Source organism: Somniosus microcephalus, chromosome 5 (genome assembly GCF_052327205.1).
Source record: "Somniosus microcephalus isolate GS21.2 chromosome 5, FLI_Smic_1.0, whole genome shotgun sequence".
NCBI classification, from domain to species: Eukaryota; Metazoa; Chordata; class Chondrichthyes; order Squaliformes; family Somniosidae; genus Somniosus; species Somniosus microcephalus.
The window spans coordinates 180711891-180737359 of NC_140991.1; the positions used below are offsets into that span (position 1 = coordinate 180711891).

General features: G+C 46.0%; 1 protein-coding gene across 1 annotated transcript in view; it reads right to left on the reverse strand.

Moving 5' to 3' along the window:
* Positions 1-294: 294 nt before the first annotated feature.
* LOC147117458 (rap guanine nucleotide exchange factor 5-like) overlaps positions 295-25469 on the reverse strand; it is a 124147-nt gene continuing 98972 nt past the window's right edge. The window contains exons 6-8 of the mRNA XM_085988453.1: positions 6113-6197; positions 3786-3834; positions 295-1572 (exon numbers count right to left, since the gene is read on the reverse strand). Coding sequence (XP_085844579.1) covers positions 1409-1572; positions 3786-3834; positions 6113-6197 — 298 coding nt within the window. The 3' untranslated portion in view covers positions 295-1408. The remainder of the gene's footprint in view (positions 1573-3785; positions 3835-6112; positions 6198-25469) is intronic.

The window sequence follows — 25469 nt, forward strand, 5'->3', positions numbered from 1 at the left end:
ACCGCTTTGCGGAACACCTCCGTTCAGTCCGTAAGGGTGACCCCGAGCTTCCGGTCGCCTGTCATTTTAATTCACCGCTCCATTCCCACTCGGACCTCACCGTCCTTGGCCTCTTGTATTGTTCCACGGAAGCTCAACGTAAACTCGAGGAACAGCACCTCATCTTCCGATTAGGCAGTCTGCAGCCTTCCGGACTCAATATCGAGTTCAACAATTTCAGATCATAAGCTCGGCCCCCATTTCATTTTCTCTTGTAATTGTTCCACTCCTTTTCCACCCCCCCCCCCCTTTCCTTTTGTTTCTCTCTCACACCTGGCAGCTATCTTTTGCCCTGCCAGTACACTTTACACCTAATCCCAGCCTATTACCATCTCGTCTAGCTTCTAATCTCTTTTACTTCTTTTGTTTCTTTTATTCTTTTGTCCGATCGCAGCCCTGCCTCCGATCTAGTTTCTTTTCTTTCCAGTTTTGAAGAAGGGTCCAACCCGAAACGTCAACTCAAATTTCTCTCCACGGATGTTGCCTGACCTGCTGAGTTTTTCCAGCATTTTCTGTTGTTATTACAGGAGAGTTATCCCTAGTGTCCTGGCTAATATTTATCCCTGAATCAACATAACAAAAAAAAAATTCTGGTCATTATCACATTGCTGTTTGTGGGAGCTTGCTGTGCACAATTGGCTGCCGCGTTTCCTACATTACAACAGTGACGACACTTCAAAAGTACTTTATTGGCTGTAAAACAATTTGTGATGTCCTGAGGTCGTGAAAGGCACTATAGAAATGCAAATCTTTCTTTTTTCTTCTTCAAAAGCTGATCAGACAAAGTAAATTCCTTGGAGGAAAAAGTCGCTGGCGCCCCATTCGGGGCGCTAACTTCACCGGGGTGCTACTTTTAGCACCTCGAAAAAGTTATCGCCCCTGTGCCGTAAATTCAGTGGTAGCACCCCAAGCAGGAGGTGGGGCGCTACTGGAAGCGCTCCCCCTCCTTCCTGGGGCACTACAAGTGAATATCGCAGAGCTACGTGCAACAGCGCATCGGCACATATTGCAGGCCTCCCTCCCTGGGGGTGCTAACGGGAGGCGCAAAGCAACCCAAATTTTCCCCCCTTATTACTTACATGAAAAGCCAAAAGCATATCTAGTATAGGCCCGAAATTTGTAGCACATGCAAACTTATTCACTGTCGACAGGAACTGGAGGAGTATAACTGCCTGGTGTTTACATGTCAGCCATCAGAGATCTTAATGGAAATGATAGACATAGTTATTGGCTTTTCTTCACTCCAGAGATAAAGAGTTGCCAAGGACTTTTTCATGAAGATAGAACCCTCCTTTAAAATGCCACAGAACAGCAGATGTCACTTCCCACGCAACATTCAATATAACGAATTAGACTTGGTGGTCACTGTTCAAGTTAGCAGCACATGGTGGCATATGCTGCATTTATTTTCTGTTTGATAAAGATCAAGCATCTCATTGCTATGCAGCAAATGTACCTTATTTTTCTTGACATTGTTCGCAGAGTCTTTCAAATCAACTTGCTTGATGCCACATCTGTTCTCTTCCCCACACGCTGAAAAGAAATCCATAAGTTTATCATTGCCTGAGTAAGCATTGTATCACAAGATATTTTATAATTAGGAAAAGCACAGGAAATATTTGAACCACTTTACATTCCTTTCTGAAAGCTGCCCACAATGTCAATCACGCATTCCACCCATAGGAGAGATGTTCAAAATGTGTTGCATATTCTCCTTCAGTCAACATCAATGTCTTTTTTCACCAAATTCTATACAAAATGTTTTCTATATATATATATTATTGGCATCGCTGGCAAGGCCACCATTTAGTGGCCAACCCTAGTTGCCCTTGAGAAGGTGGTGGTGGGTCTTCTTGAACCGCTGCAGTCCATGTGGTGAAGGCACTCCCGCAGCAATGTTCCCCTAAGCTGTGCAGGTCTCTGCTGGTCCGGTGCAGGCTTTTCCAATGTAAAATTTTGCGCATGCGCAAAACTAAGAATAGGCCGTGCAGCCCCTTAAAGGGGCTATGCACCCAAAAAAAATTGGGGGGGGGGGGGACATTGTCCCACAGTGCTATTAGGTAGGGAGTTCCAGGATTTTGACATAGCATCAATGAAGGTACAGCGATATATGTCCAAAACAGGATGGTGTGTGACTCGGAGGCGATGGAGTTCCCAGGCTGTTCGGCAGAGAAGAGGACACAGCAGCCCTCAGGTAAGTCGTTAAAAGGAACCAGGATGGGTTGACTGGGGAGGAGGGTGATTGTGAGGGAAGGTAGCTGTACAGACAACACCCGAGTTCAATCCCTAATTTTCATGAATCTCATTGGTGTAAAAAGACATTGGCCTAGAAATTGAGTAGCCTTAGCGCCGCATTTGAGGCGCTAGAGGGACTAGCGCCAGAGTTATGGCCAGTTAAAAAATTCCCTGGGGCCCTAAATCGGCGTTGCACCGGTAGCGCTGCGCCGGCACCGATGACGTCATCGGTGTGCGCAGCGTCCCGGTTGCCGTGGTAACCCGCCCGAACTCCGAAATTGAGTTGCGGCCGCCTCGCCCGTGGCAGCCGCAAGCAACGTTCTGGCAGAGGTGCCTTACTCCAGTTTGCGCCGGCGCATTAAAGGCCCCGCGGCGGCCGGCCACTTTCCCGCCGGCCGCCTGCCCGCAGCTCCCTCCCCGGACTTCTCCCCCCCCCCCCCCGGAACAGATGCAAGCCCGGCACTTGTCCGAGGTGCCGGGCTCATTTTTAAGCTGATTTGCGCGGGCCGCGGCCGGGTGCAGGCAGCTCCTCCTTAACGGGAGGAGGAGGCCTGCACGTCCCCAGCCTGCCGCACCGCATCGGGTGCCGCAGCGCCGGAATTGCGGCGCGAAACGGCAGTTAGCGCCGATGTACCGCCGCAAAGACCCTTCAGTAGCGCCGGCAGCCGTTTGGGCGCGGCGCCACTGAATTTTTGGCGCGCGCAGGGGACTTAGCGCCGGCACTAACTTCCGGCGCTAAAGCCCTGGCTAAGCCAAAACCCAATTTCTAGGCCATTGCCTAGATCCTGGTTTACACCTGAATTGTTAGTCCATTTTTTCTCTTTCCTGATGCTGACAGACTTGCTATGCATTTCAATAACAACAACAGCAACTTGCATTTATATAGCACTTTTAACATAATAAAATGTCCCAAGGTGCTTCACAGGGGTGTTATAAAACAAAATTTGACACCGAGCACATGAGGAGATATTAGGACAGGTGACCAAAAGCTTGGTCAAAGAAGTAGGTTTTAAGGAGCGTCTTAAAGGAGGAGAGTGTTAGAGAGGCTAAGAGGTTTAGGCAGGAAATCCCAGAGTTTAAGGCCTAGGCAGCTGAAGACACGGCCGCCAATGTTGAGGCGAAGGAAATCGGAGATTTGCAAGAGGCCAGAATTGGAGGAGCGCAGAGTTTCCAGCATATTTGGTTTCTATTTCAGTTTCCAACATTTAGTTTTTTTTCCTTTTTATCTCTCCATCTGGTTATTATATGTGCAGTTGAGAGTTATATATATTTAATTTTGACCTTTTGCATAAAATAAACTTGGAATTATTTTTAAGGAAGCAGCTGGTTTAAAGCATGATGCAGCTATTATATAGGCCCAGTTTGGTAGGAAGTCCCAACTGGGTGTTACAGCTATGAGGTCAATCCTTTGTCCTTCACAGGATGTAGTATCAGTTGTACGATAACCTTCTACATTGTGTCAACACTCCTGACGGAAAGTGTGTGGGTGGGAATGGGATAGAGTTACTCACGTGATGTTTCTGCTTTTGAAGCAATAGCAGCAACCAGCTCCTTTTTCACCTATTGTCCAAACAAGGAACATAACAACATGAGAGTGGTGACTGGCTCAGATCAACAAGCTGTCGTGCTTTTGTAAACATATTCTGCAGCAGAAGAAACTGAAGAATAATTGAATTCTTAAAAATGGAATCAAAAAATTCTCATTAACCCCAAAAGATATTTTTAGTCAAATTGCAAAAGAAAAGTGTAATTTTATTACAGCAGAGTCCTGACACTGGTGTATACAGCAATAAGCCATCAGGGAGCTGTGGAAGCTGCACACCAAGCACCTGAGGGCCAAATGTTAACTTTTAAATTGTTGCTGTGAAAATAAAGCTTCAAATAGTGCAATTAGGATTCTACACTGCAAACTCTTATCTGGCAGAAACGGTTTAAGTCTAGTGACTGCATTTACAGTTTTTCACCCTGAATAAATTGAATGTTTGCTTACTCATCAACAGTAGTTTATAGTGCAAAGCATTTTGAGGTATTTCAACATGATAAGCCACTTCATAAATACAAGTATTATTTTCGCTATAATAGAGAGAAGCTCTCTCGTTACTAATCAGGCCTGCTATTTTGAATGTGGATTATAAGCGGCAGTTCACACTGTTTTACCACAAGCATCATAGACGTGGCCCTGAATTTCCTTGGACTTTCTGCTGCTGCACCACCATAACTTCACCGGACGTGCGGAGGAAACCCCATTTACTGAGTTTTACTGCACTTCTAGGGAAGTTACGACAGTGCAGCGTAATAAAGTCCGAGGAATTCAGGGCCAAATCTATTGAACAAAGGACAATGGGTATCCTTATGACCTAGTGCAGCAGTTTTTAACCTGTAGTTTGCAACATCCCTACCATCCTCCCACCCATCCCCCGCACCCCATATCACTGCGTGATTGTGACAACCAGTCAGTTAAAAGGGAGAAGTACCTCTGGGAGGAAGGGGTGGAGTCTTGCTGTGAAAAGGTGTGACGGTGTCTCTGTGAAGAGGATAGAGAGAGAGAGAGAGAGAGAGAGAGTGCCTTTGTGAAGGGGTGAAAGAGTGGCTCAGTAAAGGGAGAGACAAAGGGTCATCGACCTGAAACGATAACTCTGTTTCTCTCCACAGATGCTGCCTGACCTGCTGAGTATTTCCAGCATTTTCTGTTTTTATTTCAGATTTCCAGCATCCGCAGTATTTTGCTTTTGTAATTGGTTTGTCATGGACACTTATGGTTCCAGAGTAAATGGTCACAATGTTTTTTGATTTCACCAATGACGTCCTGGTATAATAAAGATTGAGAACTGCTGCACTAGTAGGTAAGGACCTCACCAGGTGTAGCAGTAAGTCATGCTGGCCAGAAAGTTGTTGAATTAGCTCATCTCAGCAACAGCAGGAATCAAGGAGCTACAACCGATCCAGCTAGAGAGGAGAAAACCCAGCTGGAGTTCCCAGTCCTGATCACTATCCAGTGACTCCTCCTGGAAATTCCCAGTGTATGGGTGTCAAATGTAAACTGGATTGGATTTGGCAATGACATCCCTCCATGGTCAAATACCATCCAAGGTCAAATGCCTTGCAGACACTCAGAAGGTAATTCTAAACCCCCAGGATGGGTGGGGTAGGCGGGGTGGGTTAAAAATTCAAAAACTGGAACCGGACCTCAACCCAGCCCCAAGGCGCCCATTTTATCGGAGGCGGGTTGGGGGTGAGTGACTAACCTGCTCTCAGGAGGCGGGTCCATAATTTAAATATTTTAATGAGGCTGCATGCTCCCACTTTAACAAGAGTTTTACTTTTATCGCCTGGAGGTCGGGTTTTCCAGACCTCAGGAAACCCGGCAGCTGAAGCAAGGCGAGAAAGGTCGGATCCATCAGGTAAGTACCTTTACAGCGCTGCTTGTGGGCCAAGAGGAGCAGGACTGCTTCCCCCCCACCCTGTGATAGGACCCCCGATCTCCAACTCCCTCTCCGATCTCCAACTCCCTCTCCGATCTCCAACTCCCTCTCCGATCTCCAACTCCCTCTCCGATCTCCAACTCCTCCTCTGATGACCAACGCCCCCTGATGGCCATCGTAATGCCCCCCACCACCCCCCACCCCGCGATGTCTGACTTATGTCTGCTCTGCTCCCCAGCTGCATTCCCGCTCGACAGCCAGCAAGCCTTTCAATCTGACTGGCTGCGGCCGAAAAATCCATACAAAAAATGTTAAATAGGTCCTGCCCTAAAATTTGGCAGGACCTCTGGGAAACCCATACTGAAGGGGGAGTGTTTCACAGTTAGCTTCTGAATTAATAAGAAATGTTTTTTTACCGTTGCTGATAAGAGAGCAAGAGCCTGAATTTGGAGGATTTCATCACATGGAACTATTTTCTCCTCTGCTGATCTTTGCTCTGAACTGAAAAAATAAAAAAAGTGGAAAATCTATTAATTCTTAATTTCATTCTGTTTATTTAGTTTGGAACAGTATAAGATGCTTTGCTCTCTGCTTGGAGCACAGAGAAGGATATCAACTACGACTCTTTTTTCCTCATCCTAAAGGCAAAAGTTCAGAAACACTTTTGTGTTAATTTACTCTTTTTAAACTGGTTAGCAATAACATATAGCTTTGATGAACAAACATTTCCTCAGACTCCACAATGCTTAAAGCAATAATGTTTTCATATAAGGGATTGTTGGCTACACACTTCAAATGGCAAGGGAGCAGATTCCAATCCGTAAAGTAGGAGTCCATTTGTGAAAAGCTTGCCACTAATCACAAATAAATTGGGTTCTGTGAACAATAAGGTCTAGTGGCAAATATAAATAAGGCCGAGGTATTGGCTCCATTCTAATTTCCATCAACGTTGGTTGTAAGTTTTTAATATGATAATGTTCCTCTTCATCAGCTAACGTGCATTTCAGTCAGCTAACAAATATTCTAAGGAGCACTGACTAAAAAAAATGTTGATTTTCTTTTTAATTCCATGTTGTTTTAGAAACAACTTTCATAAACCTCAGATAATGATTTTAGCTATTTTAAGATTTTATGCATTTATGACATCTTCATTCCAAGCATAAAAATAATACAATTTTCCAGGTGTTGTATTGTGTTGATGTAAACAACCATAATTTGGGACACAGAAACAAAGTATTCCCATTCTAGCCAAGCTCTGGGGGGGACTTTTCCAGTTTCAACAGTTGTTGAGAGATATAATTTATGTCCCAGTTATATTGCACGCTTGTTGTCGGCTATGTGACACTGACACGCTATTGCCTCACATTAACTATAGCGCAAAGTTTTAAACATTGATCAGTCCACTATACAACCATTCAATTTTTAATGGCTCAATAGAGCTGACTATCACTTCATCTCTTTTGCATCAAGAGAAACCAGTGGGAGACTGGGAGCCACGTGCATGGAACTCTGGTTCCTCTGCTCAGCGGTGATGTGGGCAAGCAGAATAACCTTGCCCACCTCCCCACTGATATAGAAACGTAGCCAGCACTGCAGTACTTGCTGTAGTATAAATGAGGAATAAGAACAGCTTCCATTTTTAAACACAATTTAAAAATCTGTCAAATATTACTTTTTCATAAGCGTAATCTTTTATTGGATTTTGATATTACAGGGCATTAGAGTATTTTGAGCCACTTAATAATTTATTGAGAGGTCACTCTAGTGGATATTTGTACCACTAATTGCATGCATTGATCATCTATACATAAATCAGAAAGCCATGTTAAACAATGGCTTGTGTAATTACAACTGAATTACAACTGATTTGCAAAAACTACATTTTACCTGAAATAGTTAATTTTGTTTGTCACCCAATTTCCTGGTGGGTTAATTTACTTTATAAAATGTTATCCTGACCATTCATCATGCTCTGTAGTTCTGAAGATGATTGCTCAAGCTAAGATACAGTCCTCTGGGTACTAACAGCCTCTGGTATCTGTAGCATTCGCAAAATTGAACATTGTCCTATAAGGGTCTATTGGCAGAAAAGGCCTTAATTTTTAAAGACTGTTTTAAAAGAAGCCCAGAAAAAGGGGCACACAAAATGGCTGCCAGACCCCATGACCAGCTTTTTGGGACATTTTTAAATGGTTCCTGCAGCCCACAGACAGCTTTTGTGGATTCAGCCCACAGTAAGTTCTGGAATGCAATTTTGGAGAATGCAAAACCAGACAGAACCCCATACATATGGATTGGATGCAGATCCAATCAGATCAGCCTGTAGATAAAGGCCATCAAAATGTTTACCCAGCCAAAGGGAAACAGCTTCAAATTCAAAGGGGGACATCAAGACCCATTAAAGACAATACAAGGTCATTCCAGACCAGAGATGGCAGTTACCAGCCATCCCAAAAGTACTTTAAACACAATGACTACCCCTCTGTGCTACAAGCCCGCCAAAATTTAAACAAAGACTAACCTTGATATGACGGTGTAATGATCAATAACATGTCATTCTATAGTGGACACTAGGTGGAGCCGTAGAGCTGTATATAGCTGTATGTATAAGACTACACTACCCAGCTGTATGTATATTAAGACTACATTACCCATGAGGCACTAGGCTACCCACAAGGCAGCAGTCAAGATGGAAGCCTCTACAGATACTGTACCTAGTCCACATGTGCTCAATAAAAGTGTCTAGCAAAAGCTAGCTGTGTTCATAATAACAATGTCTATTTATTAATGAACATAAGATGGTACCAGGATGGTGAAGATCTGCTGAAAATTGTGAAAAGCGACATGGAGAATTTGAAGCCACCAGAGCGTTTGAATCTTGAGGGAAATGTCGACTACAATTGGCGGATTTTTAAACAACAATTCAAACTCTACATTGCAGCCATCGGATTCGGTACGAAGCCAGACGCAAGGAAGATAGCGTTGCTGCTTACTTTTGCAGGCCCACAGGCGATAGAGGTATTTAATACATTTGTATTTAATCCAGAGGAGAACAGAGAAAAATTAGAAGATGTGCTAAAAAAAATTGATGCACATTGCTCTCCCAAAAAGAATGAGACGTATGAAAGATACATCTTCCGTTCTCGGACACAGCAACAAAATGAGACTTTTGATAGCTTTATAACTGATCTGAAACTGAAAGCACAGACATGTAATTTCTCTGAGCTCAAAGCATCCATGATTCGTGACCAGATTGTGTTTGGTATTCATGATAAAAAAGTCAGGGAACGTCTGTTGAGAGAAACCGAACTAAATTTGGAAAATGCGGTGAAAATATGCCAAGCCAGCGAGCTAGCTCGAAAGCACGTGAACACTTTCAGTGAAATCAATAATGATGCGATTGTAATGAGTGATAATGCTGCTGTCGGTGCTGTGTCCTACAAGGGGAAGAAATGTGGGCAGAACAGAAATGAAAAGCAATCGGAGGATGAAATTTTTAATTGTAAATGCTGTGGTTACAAACACCAGTTAAGATAATGCCCAGCATTTGGAAAAATGTGCACAAAGTGTAATGGAAAGAATCACTTTGCCAAACAATGCTTTTCAAAAGTAAAAACTAAGAATGGGCAACAAGTTAATGTGATTGAGGACACTGATTTAAGTGAGACATTTTTTGTAGGAATGGTGTCATGTGACAACATCAAAAAAGATACAGAAAATGTGCAGCCCTCAGAAATGGACAATGCTGAACATAAAGTCAATGCAGTAAAAGTGGACAAATGGATGATCCCACTGCAGATAAATGGAGCATTAGTTACATTGAAACTGGACACTGGGGCAAAAGCAAACTTAATCAGTATGAGTGACATAAAAAATATGAAAGAAAAGCCCAAAATACAGAAAAAGTCAGTACTACTGAAGAGCTATAATGGACAGAAAATAGATAGCTTAGGTGTATGCAGGCTTAAAGTGACAGTCAAAGACAAAGTGCATCATCTCATGTTTTCTGTTGTGGCTGAAAGACTTGATTCGATACTAGATGACAAAGCTTGTGAAGACTTAGAACTGGTCAAGAGAGTCTACTGTATAAACTGTGCCATAAGCAGACCAGATGACTCAGGTGATGAAGCAGAGAGCCCATCAAGGATGTAAAGGCCAAAGGGTATCCATGTCTTCAAAAAGCCTAGTTTCTCCAAGAAGAAAGAAAAAGACTTTAAGGTCAAAGAGAAGCCAAAGGAAGAAAAGCACAAAGAGGAAAAACACAAGGAGAAAAAGTCCAAAGATATAACCGCAGCAGATGTTGTTAAGCAGTGGAAAGAGAAAAAGAAAAAGAAGAAGCCTGCACCAGAGCAGGAAGCAGTTCCGGTGGATACTCCTTCTTCCCTCAGGCCAATCTTTGGTGTTCCATTAGCCGAAGCTGCTGAGAGGACTATGCTGTATGATGGGATCCAGCTGCCAGCAGTTTTTCGAGAGTGCATTGACTACATTGAGAGTTATGGCATGAAGAGTGAAGGAAACACTGAAACCCTCTCCAATCAAAGATCGCAAGGAGACCTCGATCTATACAAGAGCAGATTGATGACAGTGCCGCAACTGCATCTTGTCATTCACCGCCAGAACAATCTCATGAAGACACATCAGACTTACCCGTGTTGAGAAGATCCACACGTGAAGTAAAAAAGCCTGATAGACTTAATCTTTGAGTACAATGTAAAGCTTTGAAAATGTGTTGACTGTTTTGAAAATGTTTATGTTTATAGAGCACTAACAAAAGTGTTACTGATATTATCTTTACTGTTTTCTTGAAAGTTGATTGATATTGATTTTGTTAAACCTCAAAGAAAGGGGGATGTAATGAGCAATAACATGTCATTCTATAGTGGACACTAGGTGGAGCCGTAGAGCTGTATATAGCTGTATGTATAAGACTACACTACCCAGCTGTATGTATATTAAGACTACATTACCCATGAGGCACTAGGCTACCCACAAGGCAGCAGTCAAGATGGAAGCCTCTACAGATACTGTACCTAGTCCACATGTGCTCAATAAAAGTGTCTAGCAAAAGCTAGCTGTGTTCATAATAAGAATGTCTATTTATTAATGAACATAAGAGACGGGAGATAAGGGCCTCCATGAGAAGTATAACTGGAGACCTGGGGTAGCCATTAGGAGTTTGAGTTCAGAGAGAGAGCAGTGCGGAAGAGCAAGAAGAGCATTGAGAGAGATCATTTTCGAGAGATCGTTCGGGGGTCCGAAGAAGGTGCAGTTCGGTTAGGAGTTCGGGTTCGGTAGAGAGGCCGTTCAGACTCAGAAGAAGAAGATGATTCAGTAGACGATTGGGATCGGAGACGTTTTGAAGACTTTTCTAACTGGGACTGGTGAGCGTGTTTCTGGCCCCTCATAATCTAATCTAGCTAGGTTTAGGGGGTAGGCATTTTAGGGGATAATTAACAATGAGTTGTTGTCCCTCAATGTTCTGTGTGTTTCCCTATTTCATGGTGAACCTTGTAAAGTATAATATGCCTGTGGATATATTGGTTAGTACTGTATTATGATTTGTTTTTCCCTCCCATGTACCTCATTGGCTTACATTCAATTTTTCCTTTATGCAATAAAATTTCACTTTGTTTCATTAAACTTGGTCTACAGATTATTCACTGCATTGTAGTTCCTGCCTCAAATTCCAGTGTACAGAACCTAAGGGGTGAGTGGGTCGAACCACTCGGTAAATTACTGTGCAAAAAAGAGAGAGGTCTCCCCAGAGAGAGAGACCTAGCAAGAGAAAACCCCTTACAGAAAATGGCGACCGCGGCAGGACACTGGCAGCAGGATTGCAATCTATTAGACCCAGGTTTAAATGGACGAAATGTTATGGATGAGAGGATAGCGGATTATGTTTTTGGTAAGGTAAATCTCACTAAGCAGTGGATTTCCGATCTCTTACTGGATGAGCACCCGGTAGACGCAGTCATCAGGTGGACAGAGAGTAAAGAACATAAAAAGTCAGTAGAGAAGGCAGTGTGGCTGATGTGCTACAAAAGACAAGTCCAGATTTTGGACAGAGTCATTGCAGCGCAGGCAGCCAGGATCAAAAGCCAGGCATCAGAAATAGAGAAAAAGGCCATGGTTGGGGAAAAGCTGATTGCAACGCTTCACGCGCTGAATCAGGAATGCCAAACTGTAGCCAGCCAACATCAGGCTAAAGTAGAGTACCTGGAATGCCAGGTTACTGAGGCAAAGATTCATGAAGCGAGAGTACGGGAGAAAAGCGCCCGCCTGGCACAACAGCTAAGAGCGCAGGAGGAGAAAGTAATGGAGGTTAAGGCAGCTTACAAGGTGGCCACCGAGCAGGGGTTTGAAAGCGCAGGCTGCGGCCCCTGCCAGGAGGCGGTAGAAAACCTAAGAATGGCCCTGGCTAAGGCAAAAGGCATGGTATGCCTCGTAAGCCCAAAGGCAAGTCACATAGATTTCCTAAAGGAATCCACAAGACCGATTCCATGTGAAGTAGTTGTGGCACCAGCCACTGAACCCTCAGCACCGCCGAGCTATAGTGAGGTTTGGCCCGAAGGGGGGGTGGTAGAAGAGGAGGAAGCTGAGGTAGAACAGGAGGAAGAACAACCCCCGGTAGTGAAGCCGGAGCCGGCACCGATGTTTCCTGCTCGGCACCAGAGGTATGCTCCCGCCGCTGCAAATGGCGATGACGGGCCCCTCCAGAACCATCTCATACTGCCCCACAGTGCCCAACAAATCAGAGCGATGGTGAGCCACCTCCCAAAACTCTCCGAGAAGGGAGATCCCTCAGTCCATTTCAGGGAGATAGAGCAGACAGCCGCCATCAATGACTGCGATGGTCCAGAACAGGCTAAGATGTTGCTATTCTCCCTGGATAGCACAATCCTTCAGTGCCTCTCAGACGGGTGTAAGAGGGGGCAGAAAGGGTATGAGGAACTCCAGGACAAGGTCCTGGAGGTTATGGGAGTGGACGATGGCACCCCGTTCCTCCGTGTGGAAGGGACTATGCAGCTAACTGGAGAGCCCCCACGGGTTTTCGCAGAAAGGCTGTGGCCAGTGTATCGGCGCAGCTGTCCGGGCATGACTGAACGGGCCGCAATGAACGATGTCCAGCGGGTTCATTGGCTCCACTACCTGGTTGCCAACAGCTTACCGCAGATACAGGCCCAAGCCAAATCTTGGTTTGACCCCCAAGGTCCCGGTACCACAGAGGAGACAGTGCTCTGACAGCTCACCATTGCGTATAAGAATTGCAGGAGTCAGAAGGCACCTACCTCGAAGGGAAAAGTGCATGAGGCAAAACCCGCAGCCCCAAGTAAAAAGAAGTGGCATCAGGAGGGGAATTGCCCTCCCCAGGCCAAGCTCAATTGCTACGGGTGTGGGAAGGATGGATATTGGCGCAGGGACTGTAAAAATCCGTGGAAGGATAATAAGGGAAAATCTCCCCCAGCCCAAGCCCAAGCCCAGACCGCTGCCCCAGCACGAGTCCAGGTCCAAGCCGCAGCCCCTGTCCCGGAGAGAGGAGCCGGTGCAGCTATGGATCCCGCTGCGATAGAATCAATTTTAGAGACAATGCGGTCTCTTATGATCTCACAGGGGAAGATAGCAGTCACCACCGGTCCCGTTGTTCCAGCGGCCCCGACCGCTTCACCCCAATGACTAGAGCCAGCACAGCCCGTTTACCTGTGTTCGTTGTGATATGATTTATGGAGGCGACCCCTCGTGGAGATGGAGGTAGAGATCTCATCGAAACCTATAAAATTCTGTCAGGCCTGGACAGACTAGGTGCAGGAAGGATGTTTCTGATGGCCGGGGAGTCCAGAACCAGGGGTCATAGTCTAAGGATAAGTGGTAAGCCATTTAGGACTGAAATGAGGAGGAATTTCTTCACCCAGAGAGTGGTGAACCTGTGGAATTCTCTACCACAGAGGGCGGTGGAGGCCAGTTCATTAAATATATTCAAGAAAGAGTTGGATATATTTCTTGAGGCTAAAGGGGTCAAGGGATATGGGGAGAAGGCAGGGACAGAGTACTGAATTTGGATGATCAGCCATGTTCTCATTGAATGGCGGAGCAGGCTCGAAGGGCCGAATGGCCTACTCCTGCTCCTATCTTCTATGTTTCTATGTTTCTATGTGGACCTATCTGTTGGATACGGGGGCATCGTGCACCATGATTCACACGGCTAACCCTACCACCTCGCCTCTGTCCACCGGGGTTCCATATATTCTGTCGGGCTTCATCGGCAAAGAACAGGCTGGCGCATTCTCCATCCCCCTCTCCATTCATTTAGGACCACTCCGCACCACGTGGAAGTGTGTACTGATGAAGTGGGAGGTGGAGGGTGGAAAAGGGATCCTTGGGTCCGATTTCTTAGTAGAACACGGGATCCTCGTGGATCTTAGAAATCACTGTCTCTGGGGAGCGAGTACGGGTAAGAAAGGCAGAAAGGGTTCCAAGGTGAACCCAAAGAAGGCACGGATCGGCCAGCAGGAAGTAAAATTCCTGGGTCTGACCATCCGCGCTGGAGAGAGAGCCATAGACAAGGCTAGACGGGAATCGGCGCAAGACCCACCGGTCCCCACCACCTACGCAGTGAAGTTGCCCCGGCGCACTAAATGGTTTCACGTAAATCAGTGCAAACTATTTAAGCCGGGTGCAAAAGAGCTGACAACCGAAGCCAGGTCTGAGGGTAAAAATCCTCAGCCTGAGGCGTGCAAAAAGTCACAGACCACAGAGGCTGGCGCCGCAGCCTGCTTGAGGGGAGGAGCTATCCCGTCCACCTGGGAGGTTTCCCCATTGGCCTGGGACTCGGACGGGGAAGAGCCCGAAAACCAAGGCCCTCCCCCTGACCCGAGCACAGTTAGGGGGGAGACCGAACAGCTAGGCCCCGCCCCGACACGATTCTGGAGGAGGTGGAGTCGGAGGACGGAGGTCCCGCCCTCGGCTCAAGCTTAGGGGAGGTAGAACTTGGGGGCGGAGATTCTCCACCTGTAGGGACAGGTAGGGAGGAGTCGTCTGCCACAGACCTAAATCCCAAAGGGGCGGAGTCTGAGGGAAGGGAGCCGAAGCCGACAGTCGTGGAGAAGCCACGGGCTGTGAGGGCTAAAGTCCCAACCAAAGGTCCACTCGCAAAGGGAGCCTCGCCTGAAGTACCCTCTCGCAGGTCGTCTCGGACGCCTCAGCCAATAAAGCTCTGGCCCGATTCCCCCTACTTCAGCAGACACTGACTTGGGAAATCCCTAGAAAGACGCAGTCCCCAATTGGCAGCAAAAGGCTGCGGGGGACTCAAGCTACAGGTCAGTCCGGCCCCGCCACAGGGAGCGGTGAGCTGCAGTCCGAACAGGGATTAGGCAGGCCGCCCGGGGACAGGCAGCGCTGTACATAAGTTTAGTTAAGTTTAAGCTTGGTTAAGTATAAGGTGTGTAAATTTTTAAGGTGATGGGTGTCATAAGAAATAGTTTTGGAATCTGCCCAGCGTGTGTGTTTGTTTTGGATCGAGGTCGAAAGACTCGATCCTGCCTTCGCCTAGGCCAGAATCTCTCGGGAGCCTGGCTGTATCGTTTAATCTGTTGCAGGAACCAAAGGTACCATGGAGAGGATTCTCATCGTGTTCGTGGTGATCGGGTGTAGCTTGGCCTATCGGGTCTACACCAAGGACTCCATCGTGTATGGATGCTCCGGGGACACAGCCCCCATCGCGACTGATGGGAAAGGTGAATGGGACGTTGAGGAAACAGCCACCTACTTCCACGAAGGGAGGTGGCCAGGATGGCTGGGGTCGAACTCTATGGAATACTCCGGCCAGTCCGGGTTTGCATATGGAGAGACTTCTCTAATGTGTTCCAGTGTGAGGATCATCGCGCCCAGAGTCAGCGTAACCGTCGGGAGGAAGATTTGTTTAGTATGCAACGGACATGTTCTTTTGGACAGATGGTGGTGGCTTCGGAAGCTGAGTAAGACCATGAAAAACTCCACGGTCGAGTGGGAGCGACTGGGTAACAATACCCATCGGACTATTACGGGGACTCATGGGGGATTGAGTGTCTGTTGGGACAAGTGGTGGGAACCAGATGAGGGGATTTACATCTGCATGTGGGGTTCAGAACGCATCTGCCCCACAGGCATCTCCATCTTTTTCCAGAGACAGTGGCAGGATGCTGGGAAAGGGATGAGGTGGGACGTCAGCACGTGGGCGTGCGGAGTCCCATACTTTCCGATCCTGGTGAATGCCACTGAGCTCATCACCCGCCCCCGCAAGCCCCTGCCCACGATTCCGGTAGCCAAAGCCCGCAAGGAAGGGTGCCCCGCCACTACCAAGGGACCCGGGAACGGACTGGTATTGGTACCCACAGGTCAGGTGCTGTACCAAGGGGTGCACTACGCAGTGGCCTCGGTGATTTTAAACCTCACCGAGGTGCGATTGCCAGAGTGGTGCCCCAAGGAAACGGAGCAATTGTACCAGGTCCTGTTAACAAGTATGTTCAGACAATTTTATGAGTTCGACTTTGCCGATGTCGAAAGAGCCGGATTGTACACCACACCACATGAGGTCTTGGACAGGGTAGGGAGACAAAGAAGGGGTACAGTCAATGATATTTTTACCGCCTTTAACACAGGGTCTTCCGTCATCAACACTCTGGATGACGTGGAGCTGCAGACCCAGATCAATGGCTTAAAAGCGCGGTTAAGAAAGATACTGACGGATGAGAATAAGGTCGTGGGTTCTGAGTTACATGAGGACCAGGCCATGACACCACACTTAAAAGAAATCATAGCTGAGCTGGAGAAACACGCTAAAACGGTAAATGCTCTCATCAGAAAGGATCGGAATGCATCAGATCAGACTGCGCAGAACGAGGCGTGCGTGCTGTATGGGGCGTGGTTATTGGGCGAGGGCCGCAGTAATCTGGAGGATTTAAAACAAGGTTTGGTCCCCTCCTGGATCAGCAATAAGCACCTCGCAGCCCTCCACCCTTTTGAGAACGCATTAAGTCTGTGCCAGCTCAGACTAGCTTCAGAGGCCTACCCAGTCCCAGTGGACTGTGGGCGGTCTAATCACACCATTATGGGTATAGTGGTAAGAATGCCGGTTATGGGAAAGACAGCTAAACCTGCCCCGGTATACAGGGTGGAGAACATTGGAGTCATTCAAGGGGGTGCACACATTCGCTACACAGCGGTCCCACCTTATGTCATTCGATGGGAGCATGCAATGACGGGTACGGACCTCTCGGGGTGCCAGAGCCGGGGAGCACACATCATCCTGTGTCCCCAGCACCTGAATGCCTATTCGAAACCACAGTGCGGGTTCAGAACTGCTGGCGCGAAGCCTATAAATTGCACCATGGAGGCAATGGCACAAAGCCATGTGCCCCTGCAGGTGGCATATATAGGAGGTGGGACATAGTGTGTCACCACTGCAGCGCCCCACTACCAAAATGGACAGCACGGCTGGTGTCCGGTCAGTGACAGCAGTTTCTGCTTCAATCCCAAGGCAGAAGTTCAAGTGGCCCAAGAGCGAATTGTCCCTATTCCTGAATCTTCCACTGTTCACCGCACTGTCAAGGAAAATTTCACCGATCTGCAATGATTCGTTGCACATTTTGGCTACATCATTCCCCCTCTCCCTGAACACCTCACCAAGATACTAAAAGCCGTTACCGTTTCACAGAAACATTTTTACACGCTGGAGCAGAAGACATTAGAAATAGGGGCAGACATATTAGATATAGTGACCCCACAGTGGTAGGACCTGTTCGCTAATATAGAAGTCCCTTCATGGATTAGGATAGCCTCCCGCATCCTCATAGTATGTCAGATTTTTATTGTGATTTATTTACTCTTTGTACATTGTAAGAGGGACAAACATTTCCAGAAGTATGAGAACAGAGGAGAATGGAGGGAGCATTATGTGCGGGTAGACGAGGAGACACCCGTTTAAATTTTGCTGCTATGTATAGAGTTAGAGTTTCCCTCCCTCCTCTATTTTTGATAGTATTCATGTGTGATTTTGTGTGTATTTTCTTTCTTTATTATTTTTATTGAAGCTTATTATGTGTGTCAGATTTTAACTCCAATGTATTGCCATCTATAGATGCTTAATGTACACTGTGGGTTTTCTGAAATGGGAATTGCATGTGTCGTGGGGTCGTGGATAGGTAAATACAGGGGATGGTTTGATTATGGAGAGTCAGAAAAGTTTGCTCATCCAGAATTATGATACTTCAAGCAAGTTATAGTATCATCAGGGGAGACTGTAGGATTCGCAAAATTGAACATTGTCCTATAAGGGTCTATTGGCAGAAAAGGCCTTAATTTTAAAGACTGTTTTAAAAGAAGCCCAGAAAAAGGGGCACACAAAATGGCCACCAGACCCCGTGACCAGCTTTTTGGGACATTTTTAAATGGTTCCTGCAGTCCACAGACAGCTTTCGTGGATTCAGCCCACAGTAAGTTTTGAAATGCAATTTCGGAGAATGCAAAACCAGACAGAACCCCATACATATGGATTTGATGCAGATCCAATCAGATCGGCCTGTAGATAAAGGCCATCAAAATGTTTACCCAGACAAAGGGAAACAGCTTCAAATTCAAAGGGGGACATCAAGACCCATTAAAGACAATACAAGGTCATTCCAGACCAGAGATGGCAGTTACCGGCCATCCCGAAAGTACTTTAAACACAATGACTACCCCTCTGTGCTACAAGCCTGCCAAAATTTAAACAAAGACTAACCTTGATATGACGGGAGATAAGGGCCTCCATGAGAAGTATAACTGGAGACCTGGGGTAGCCATCAGGAGTTCGAGTTCGGAGAGAGAGCAGTGCGGAAGAGCAAGAAGAGCATTGAGATAGATCATTTTCGAGAGATCGTTCGGGGGTCCAAAGAAGGTGCAGTTTGGTTAGGAGTTCGGGTTCGGTAGAGAGGCCATTCAGACTCGGAAGAAGAAGACGATTCGGTAGACGATTGGGATCGGAGACGTTTTGAAGACTTTTCTAACTGGGACTGGTGAGCATGTTTCTGGCCCCTCATAATTTAATCTAGCTAGGTTTAGGGGGTGGGCATTTTAGGGGATAATTAACAATGAGTTGTTGTCCCTCAATGTTCCGTGTGTTTCCCTATTTCATGGTGAACCTTGTAAAGTATAATATGCCTGTGGATATATTGGTTAGTACTGCATTATGATTTGTTTTTCCCTCCCATGTACCTTATTGGCTTACATTCAATTTTTCCTTTATGCAATAAAATTTCACTTTGTTTCATTAAACTTGGTCTACAGAGTATTCTCTGCATTGTAGTTCCTGCCTCAAAGTCCAGTGTACAGAACCTAAGGGGTGAGTGGGTCGAACCACTCGGTAAATTACTGTGCAAAAAAGAGAAAGGTCTCCCCAGAGAGAGAGACCTAGCAAGAGAAAACCCCTTACATATCTCACCCAAGTGGCTATTTTGCATATGCACCTAGATGTATGAGGGGGCACTTTATGAAGTCATGGTTCCAGTAGGGAGCCTTGCCTGCTAGGATCACGTATCAGTGATACGGGCATCCCATTAAAATTAATGGATGGAAAATCATAGAAACAGATGCCTGAATTCCAGCAATGCACACCCAGCTTTCCCTTGAACATGTTAAGCAGCTATTTTACCATAATGGGCACTAGAGCAGAGTCTGCCACACAAGTGCTTTTCAGCAGCAATCACTGAAGCATGCCATCTCCCAGCTGGTGGAAAATATATACCAAAGAGTTAGATTGTGAGGTGGTGGTGGGGGGGAAAGTAAAAGTAATTGGTACGTGGGTCACGCATTCCATTAAAAGTTGCTATGTAAACATTCCTACTGGACTCTTATGTTAAAATATCCGTAAAATGTGGCATTTTTCATGACTTTTCCCTCCCTAAACCTCTCCGTCTCGCTACCTCTCTCCACCTTTTGGTCACCTGTGCTAATAACTCCTTATGTGGTTTGGTGTCAAATTTTATTTGGTAATCACTCCTGTGAAGTGCCTTGGGACATTTTACTACGTTAAAAGCGCTATACAAATGCAAGTTGTTGTTGTAGGTGGTGCTCTAATAGGATTTCCAATATTAATCTGATCACTGACTGTATTAGTCCCTGTAACACTACTAATACTACATTCCTGTCCGCCAGTTCAGTAGCGACGATGGGGGCGACCCTATAACACTACAAATCACTCAAAATGTTTTGCGTCTTCAGCAAGCAGTTGCAAGACTCCCAGTGCTAGTAATGCTGTATAGCCTCTGTCTCCCGTTGCCAGTTCCACCACAATTCTTTTTTTTATTTGTACCTGGGATGTAGGAGTTGCTGGCAAAGCCAACATTTATTGTCCATCCCTGATTGCCCTCGAGAAGGTGGGGAGCTGCTTTCTTGAACCGCTGCAATCCATGTGGTGAAGGTACTCCCACAGTGCTGTTAATGAGGGAGTTGCAGAATTTTGACCCAGCGACGATGAAGGAATGGCGATATATTTCCAAGTCAGGATGGTGTGTGACTTGGAGGGGAACTTGGAGGTGGTGGTGTTCCCATGCGCCTGCTGCCCTTGTCCTTCTAGATGGTAGAGGTCGCTGGTTTGGGAGGTGCTGTCGAAGAAGCCTTGGCGAGTTGCTGCAGTGCATCTTGTAGATGGTACACACTGCAGCCACGGTGCGCCGGTGGTGGAGGGAGTGAATGTTTAAGGTGGTGGATGAGGGTACCGAACAAGCGGGCTGCTTTGTCCTGGATGGTGTTGAGCTTCTTGAGTATTGTTAGAGCTGCATTTATCCAGACAAGTGGAAAGTATTCCATCACACTCCTGACTTGTGCCTTGTAGATAGTGGAAAGTCTTTGGGGAGTCAGGAGGTGAGACATTCACTGCAGAACACTCAACCTCTGACCTGCTCTTGTAGCCACAGTATGTATGTGGCTGGTCCAGTTAAGTTTCTGGTCAATGGTGACCCCCAGGATGTTAATAGTGGGGGATTCAGCGATGGTAATGCCATTGAATGTCAAGGGATGGTGGTTAGACTCTCTCTTATTGGGGATAGACATTGCCTGGCACTTGTGTGGAGCAAATGTTACTTGCCACTTATCAGCCCAAGCCTGAATGTTGTCCAGGTCTTGTTGCATGCGGGCATGGACTGCTTCAATATCTGGGGAGTTGCGAATGGAACTGAACACTGTGCAATCATAAGCAAACATCCCCATTTCTGACCTTATGATGGAGGGAAGGTCATTGATGGAGCAGCTGAAGATGGTTGAGCCTAGGACACTGCCCTAAGGAACTTCTGCAGCAATGTCCTGGGACTGAGATGATGGACCTCCAACAACCACAACCATCTTCCTTTGTGCTAGGTATGACTCCAGCCAGTGGTGAGTTTTCCCCTGATTCCCATTGACTTCAGTTTTACTAGGGCTCCTTGACGCCACACTCAGTCAAATGCTGCCTTGATGTCAAGGGCAGTTACTCTCACCTCACCTCTAGAATTCAGCTTTTTTGTCCATGCTTGGACAAAGGCTGTAATGAGGTCTGGAGCCGAGTGGTCCTGGCGGAACCCAAACTTAGCATCGGTGAGCAGGCTATTGGTGGGTAAGTGCCGCTTGATAGCACTGTCGACAACACCTTCCATCACTTTGCTGATGATTGAGAGTAGACTGATGGGGCGGTAATTGGCCGGGTCGGATTTGTCCTGCTTTTTGTGGACAGGACATACCTGGGCAGTTTTCCACACTGCCGGGTGGATGCCAGTGTTGTAGTTGTACTGGAACAGCTTGGCTGGATGCGCGGCTAGTTCTTGAGCACAGGTCTTCAGCACGATAGCCGGGATACTGTCAGGGCCCATAGCCTTTGCTGTATCCAGTGAGCTCAGCTGTTTCTTGATATCACGTGGAGTGAATAAAATTGGCATAAGACTGGCTTCTGTGATGGTGGGGATATCAGGAGGAGGCTGATATGGATCATCCACTCAGCATTTCTGGCTTAAGATGGTTGCAAATGCTTCAGCCTTGCGTGGCGCTGAAGGCCTTGTTCTTTCACTGCTAAATCTTTCTCCAGAAAGTCAGGCAAGTGTTTGAATTTCAAATTTTCACTATTTTTCTTCACTGCTCAACACACCTAAGTGCAGCTGCAGCAGTGAGGCTCCGATCCAAAAACAAAATTTAAAAAAATCAAAGAGTGACTCACAGGTAAGCGGGTAGGTGATTGGTTGGTGAGTATTACAGCTTTTTTTTCCTCTCTAAGTTAGGGAAGGGGATTAAATTAAGAGCTGAGAAACTGTAACTTGCTAGTACTTACTAAATTAATAACTTAAACTAGATAAAATAATCAAACAATAAAACTAAAATATCAATTGAATAAAAGCTTTAATTACTTAATTAATTAGTTAATAAAACAAGGTTAGAGATGGCAGGGCAGGTGGTGTGTCGTAACTGCAGCATGTGGGAGTTTGTGGAAAAGCATCGCGTTCCCGAGCAACCACATGTGCGGTAAGTGTCTGCAACTTGAGGAACTTCAGCTCAGAATTGTTGAGCTGGAGTATGAGCTGCAGACATTGCGATGCATCAGGGAGGGGGAGAGTTACCTGGACACTTAATTCCAGGCAGCAGTCACACCCTTTAGGTTAAGTAGTACTTTAGAGTTCGTCAGTTGTCAGGGACAGGAGAGTGTGACTGCGAGTCAGGAAGGTATGGGGACTCAGGATGTAGTGATGGAGGAGCCTCAGCCCTAGACCTTGTCCAACAGGTATGAGGTACTTGCTACCTGCATGGGTGTGGAAAAGTACTGCAGGGAGGATGGGTAACTGACCACGGCACCGTAGCACAGGGAGCCATCCAAGTGGGGGGAGAAGGAAAGAATGTGGTAGTGGTAGGGGACAGTATAGTCAGGGGTTAGATACTTTTCTCTGCAGCCGTGAAAGAGAGTCCCGCAGGCTGTGTTGCCTGCCCAGTGCCAGGGTTAAGGATATCTCCTCGTGGCTGGAGAAGAACTTGGGAGTGGGAGGGGGAGGAGCCAGTTGTCGTGGTCCATGTAGGAACCAACGGCATAGGTAGAACTAAGAATGAGGTTCTGCTGAGGACGTTTGAGGAGCTAGGGTCTAAATTAATAAGCAGAACCTCAAGGGTAATAATCTCTGGATTACTACCTGAGCCACGCGCAAATTGGTACAGGGTCAAGCAGATCAGAGAGTTAAATGCGTGGCTCAAAGAGTGGTGTGGGAAGAAGGGGTTTCAATTCATGGGGGGAAAGAGGGAGATGTTCCGTTGGGATGGGCTCCACTTAAATCAGGCTGGGACCAGCATCCTGGTGAACCAAATAACTAGGGCTGTAGATAGGGCTTTAAACTAAAAAAGGGGGTAGGAGGGGTCAGGTGAGGAGAAATTTAGAAATCTAAAGAGAAAGGTCAAGGCAATAGAGCAGTGTAGCGATTTGGGTAAAAATAAGCAGAATGGACTGAGAGTTGAACGGTAGCAGTGCAGCAGAGAATAAGGTCAAAGCAGGGAATAATGGCAAAAAAATTAAATTAAAGGCTCTTTATCTGAATGCATAAAGCATTCATAACAAGATAGATGAACTAATGGCACAAATAAAGATAAATAGGTTTGATCTAATAGCTATTACAGAGGCGTGGTTGCAAGGTGACCAAGGTTGGGAACTAAATGTTCCAGGATACTTGACATTTTAAAGAGACAGGCAGAATGGAAAAGAAGGGGGGGGGTGGGTTAGCCCTGATAATTACGGATGACATAAGCACAGTAGCGAGAAAGGATCTCAGCTCGGAAGATCAAGAAGTAGAATCAGTATGGGTGGAGATAAGGAATAAAAAGGGGCAGAAAACACTGGTGGGAGTAGTATGTAGTCCCCCTAACAGTAGCTATACTGTTGGACAGAATATTAATCAAGAAATAGTAGGAGTTTGTAACAAAGGTAATGCAATAATCGTGGGGGACTTAAATCTTCATATAGACTGGACAAATCAAATTGGCAAATGTACTCTAGAGGATGAGTTCATGGAATGAATTTGGGATAGTTTCCTAGAACAATACGTCATGGAACCAACCAGGGAACAGGCTATTTTAGATCTTGCTTCTTCCAAAATTCCCTAGATTCTAGAATGGTCCCATCGAATTGGAAGGTAGCATAAGTAACATCGCTATTCAAGAAAGGAGGGAAAGAGAAAACAGGGAGCCTGATATCAGTCGTCGGGAAAATGCTGGAATCCATTGTTAAGGAAGTGGTAACAGGGCACTTAGAAAATCATAACATGATTAGGCAGAGTCAACATGGTTTTATGAAAGGGAAATCATGTTTGACAAATTTATTAGAGTTTTTTGAGGATGTAACTAACAGGGTAGATAAAGGGGAACCAGTGGATGTAGTATATTTGGATTTCAAAAAGGCATTCGATAAGGTGCCACATAAAAGGTTATTACACAAGTTAAGGGCTCATGGGGTTGGGGTAATATAGTAGCATGGATAGAGGATTGGTTAACAGAGCAAAATCAGAGAGTAGGGATAAACGGGTCTTTTTCAGGTTGGCAGGCTGTAACTAGTGGGGTGCCAAAAGGATCAGTGCTGGGGCCTCAGCTATTTACAATCTATATTAATGACCTAGATGAAGGGACCAAGTGTAATGTATCCAAGTTTGCTGACGATACAAAGCTAGGTGGGACAGTAAGCTGTGAAGAGAACACAAAGAATCTGCAAAGGGATATAGATAGACTAAGTGAGTGGGCAGTAAGGTGGCAGATGGAGTATAATGTAGGGAAATGTGAGGTTATTCACTTTGGTAGGAAGAATAGAAAAACAGAATTTTTTTTAAATGGAGAGAAACTTTTAAAATGTTGGTGTTCAGAGAGATTTGGGTGTCCTCATGCAAGAAACACAGAAAGCTAGCATGCAGGTACAGAAATCAATAAGGCAAATGGCATGTTGGCCTTTATTGCAAGGGGGTTGGAGTATAAGGGTAAGGAAGTCTTGCTAAAATTGTACAGGGCCTTGGTGAGACCTGGAGTACTGAGCACAGTTTTGGTCTCCTTATCTAAGGAAGGATATACCTTGGAGGCGGTGCAACAAAGGTTCACTAGATTGATCCCTGGGATGAGAGGGCTGTCTTATGATGAGAGATTGTGTAGAATGGGCCTATACTCTCTGGAGTTTAGAAGAATGAGAGGTGATCTCATTGAAACATACAAGATTCTGAAGGAGATTGACAGGGTAGATGCTGAGAGATTGTTTCCCCTGGCTAGAGTGTGTCTAGAATTAAGGGGTATAGTCTCAGGATAAGGGGTAGGCCATTTAAGACCGAGATGAGGAGGAATTTCTTCACTCAGAGGGTTGTGAATCTTTGGAATTCTCTGCCCCAGAGGGCTGTGGATGCCGAGACTTTGATTATATTCAAGGCTGAGATCGATAGATTTTTGGACTCTGGGGGAATCAAGGGATATCCATATCCCTTGATATCGGCGGGAAAGTGGAGTTGAGATCGATGATCAGCCATGATCTTATTGAATGGCGGAGCAGGCTCGAGGGGCTGCATGGCCTACTCCTGCTCTTATTTCTTATATGTTCTTATATGTAGAAAGGCTCACCCAGCTCCTGCTCTCTCCATTAGTGCAGCACTTCCCAATCAGAATTAGCAGCAGGAATAATGTCATATAACAACTATATTTATTTTGGTGACATCAGGCGGATTTAGCTATTGACAATCTTGATCGCGATGTTTGTTTTGTCAACATCATCTATTTGCAATGATTTATTTATGG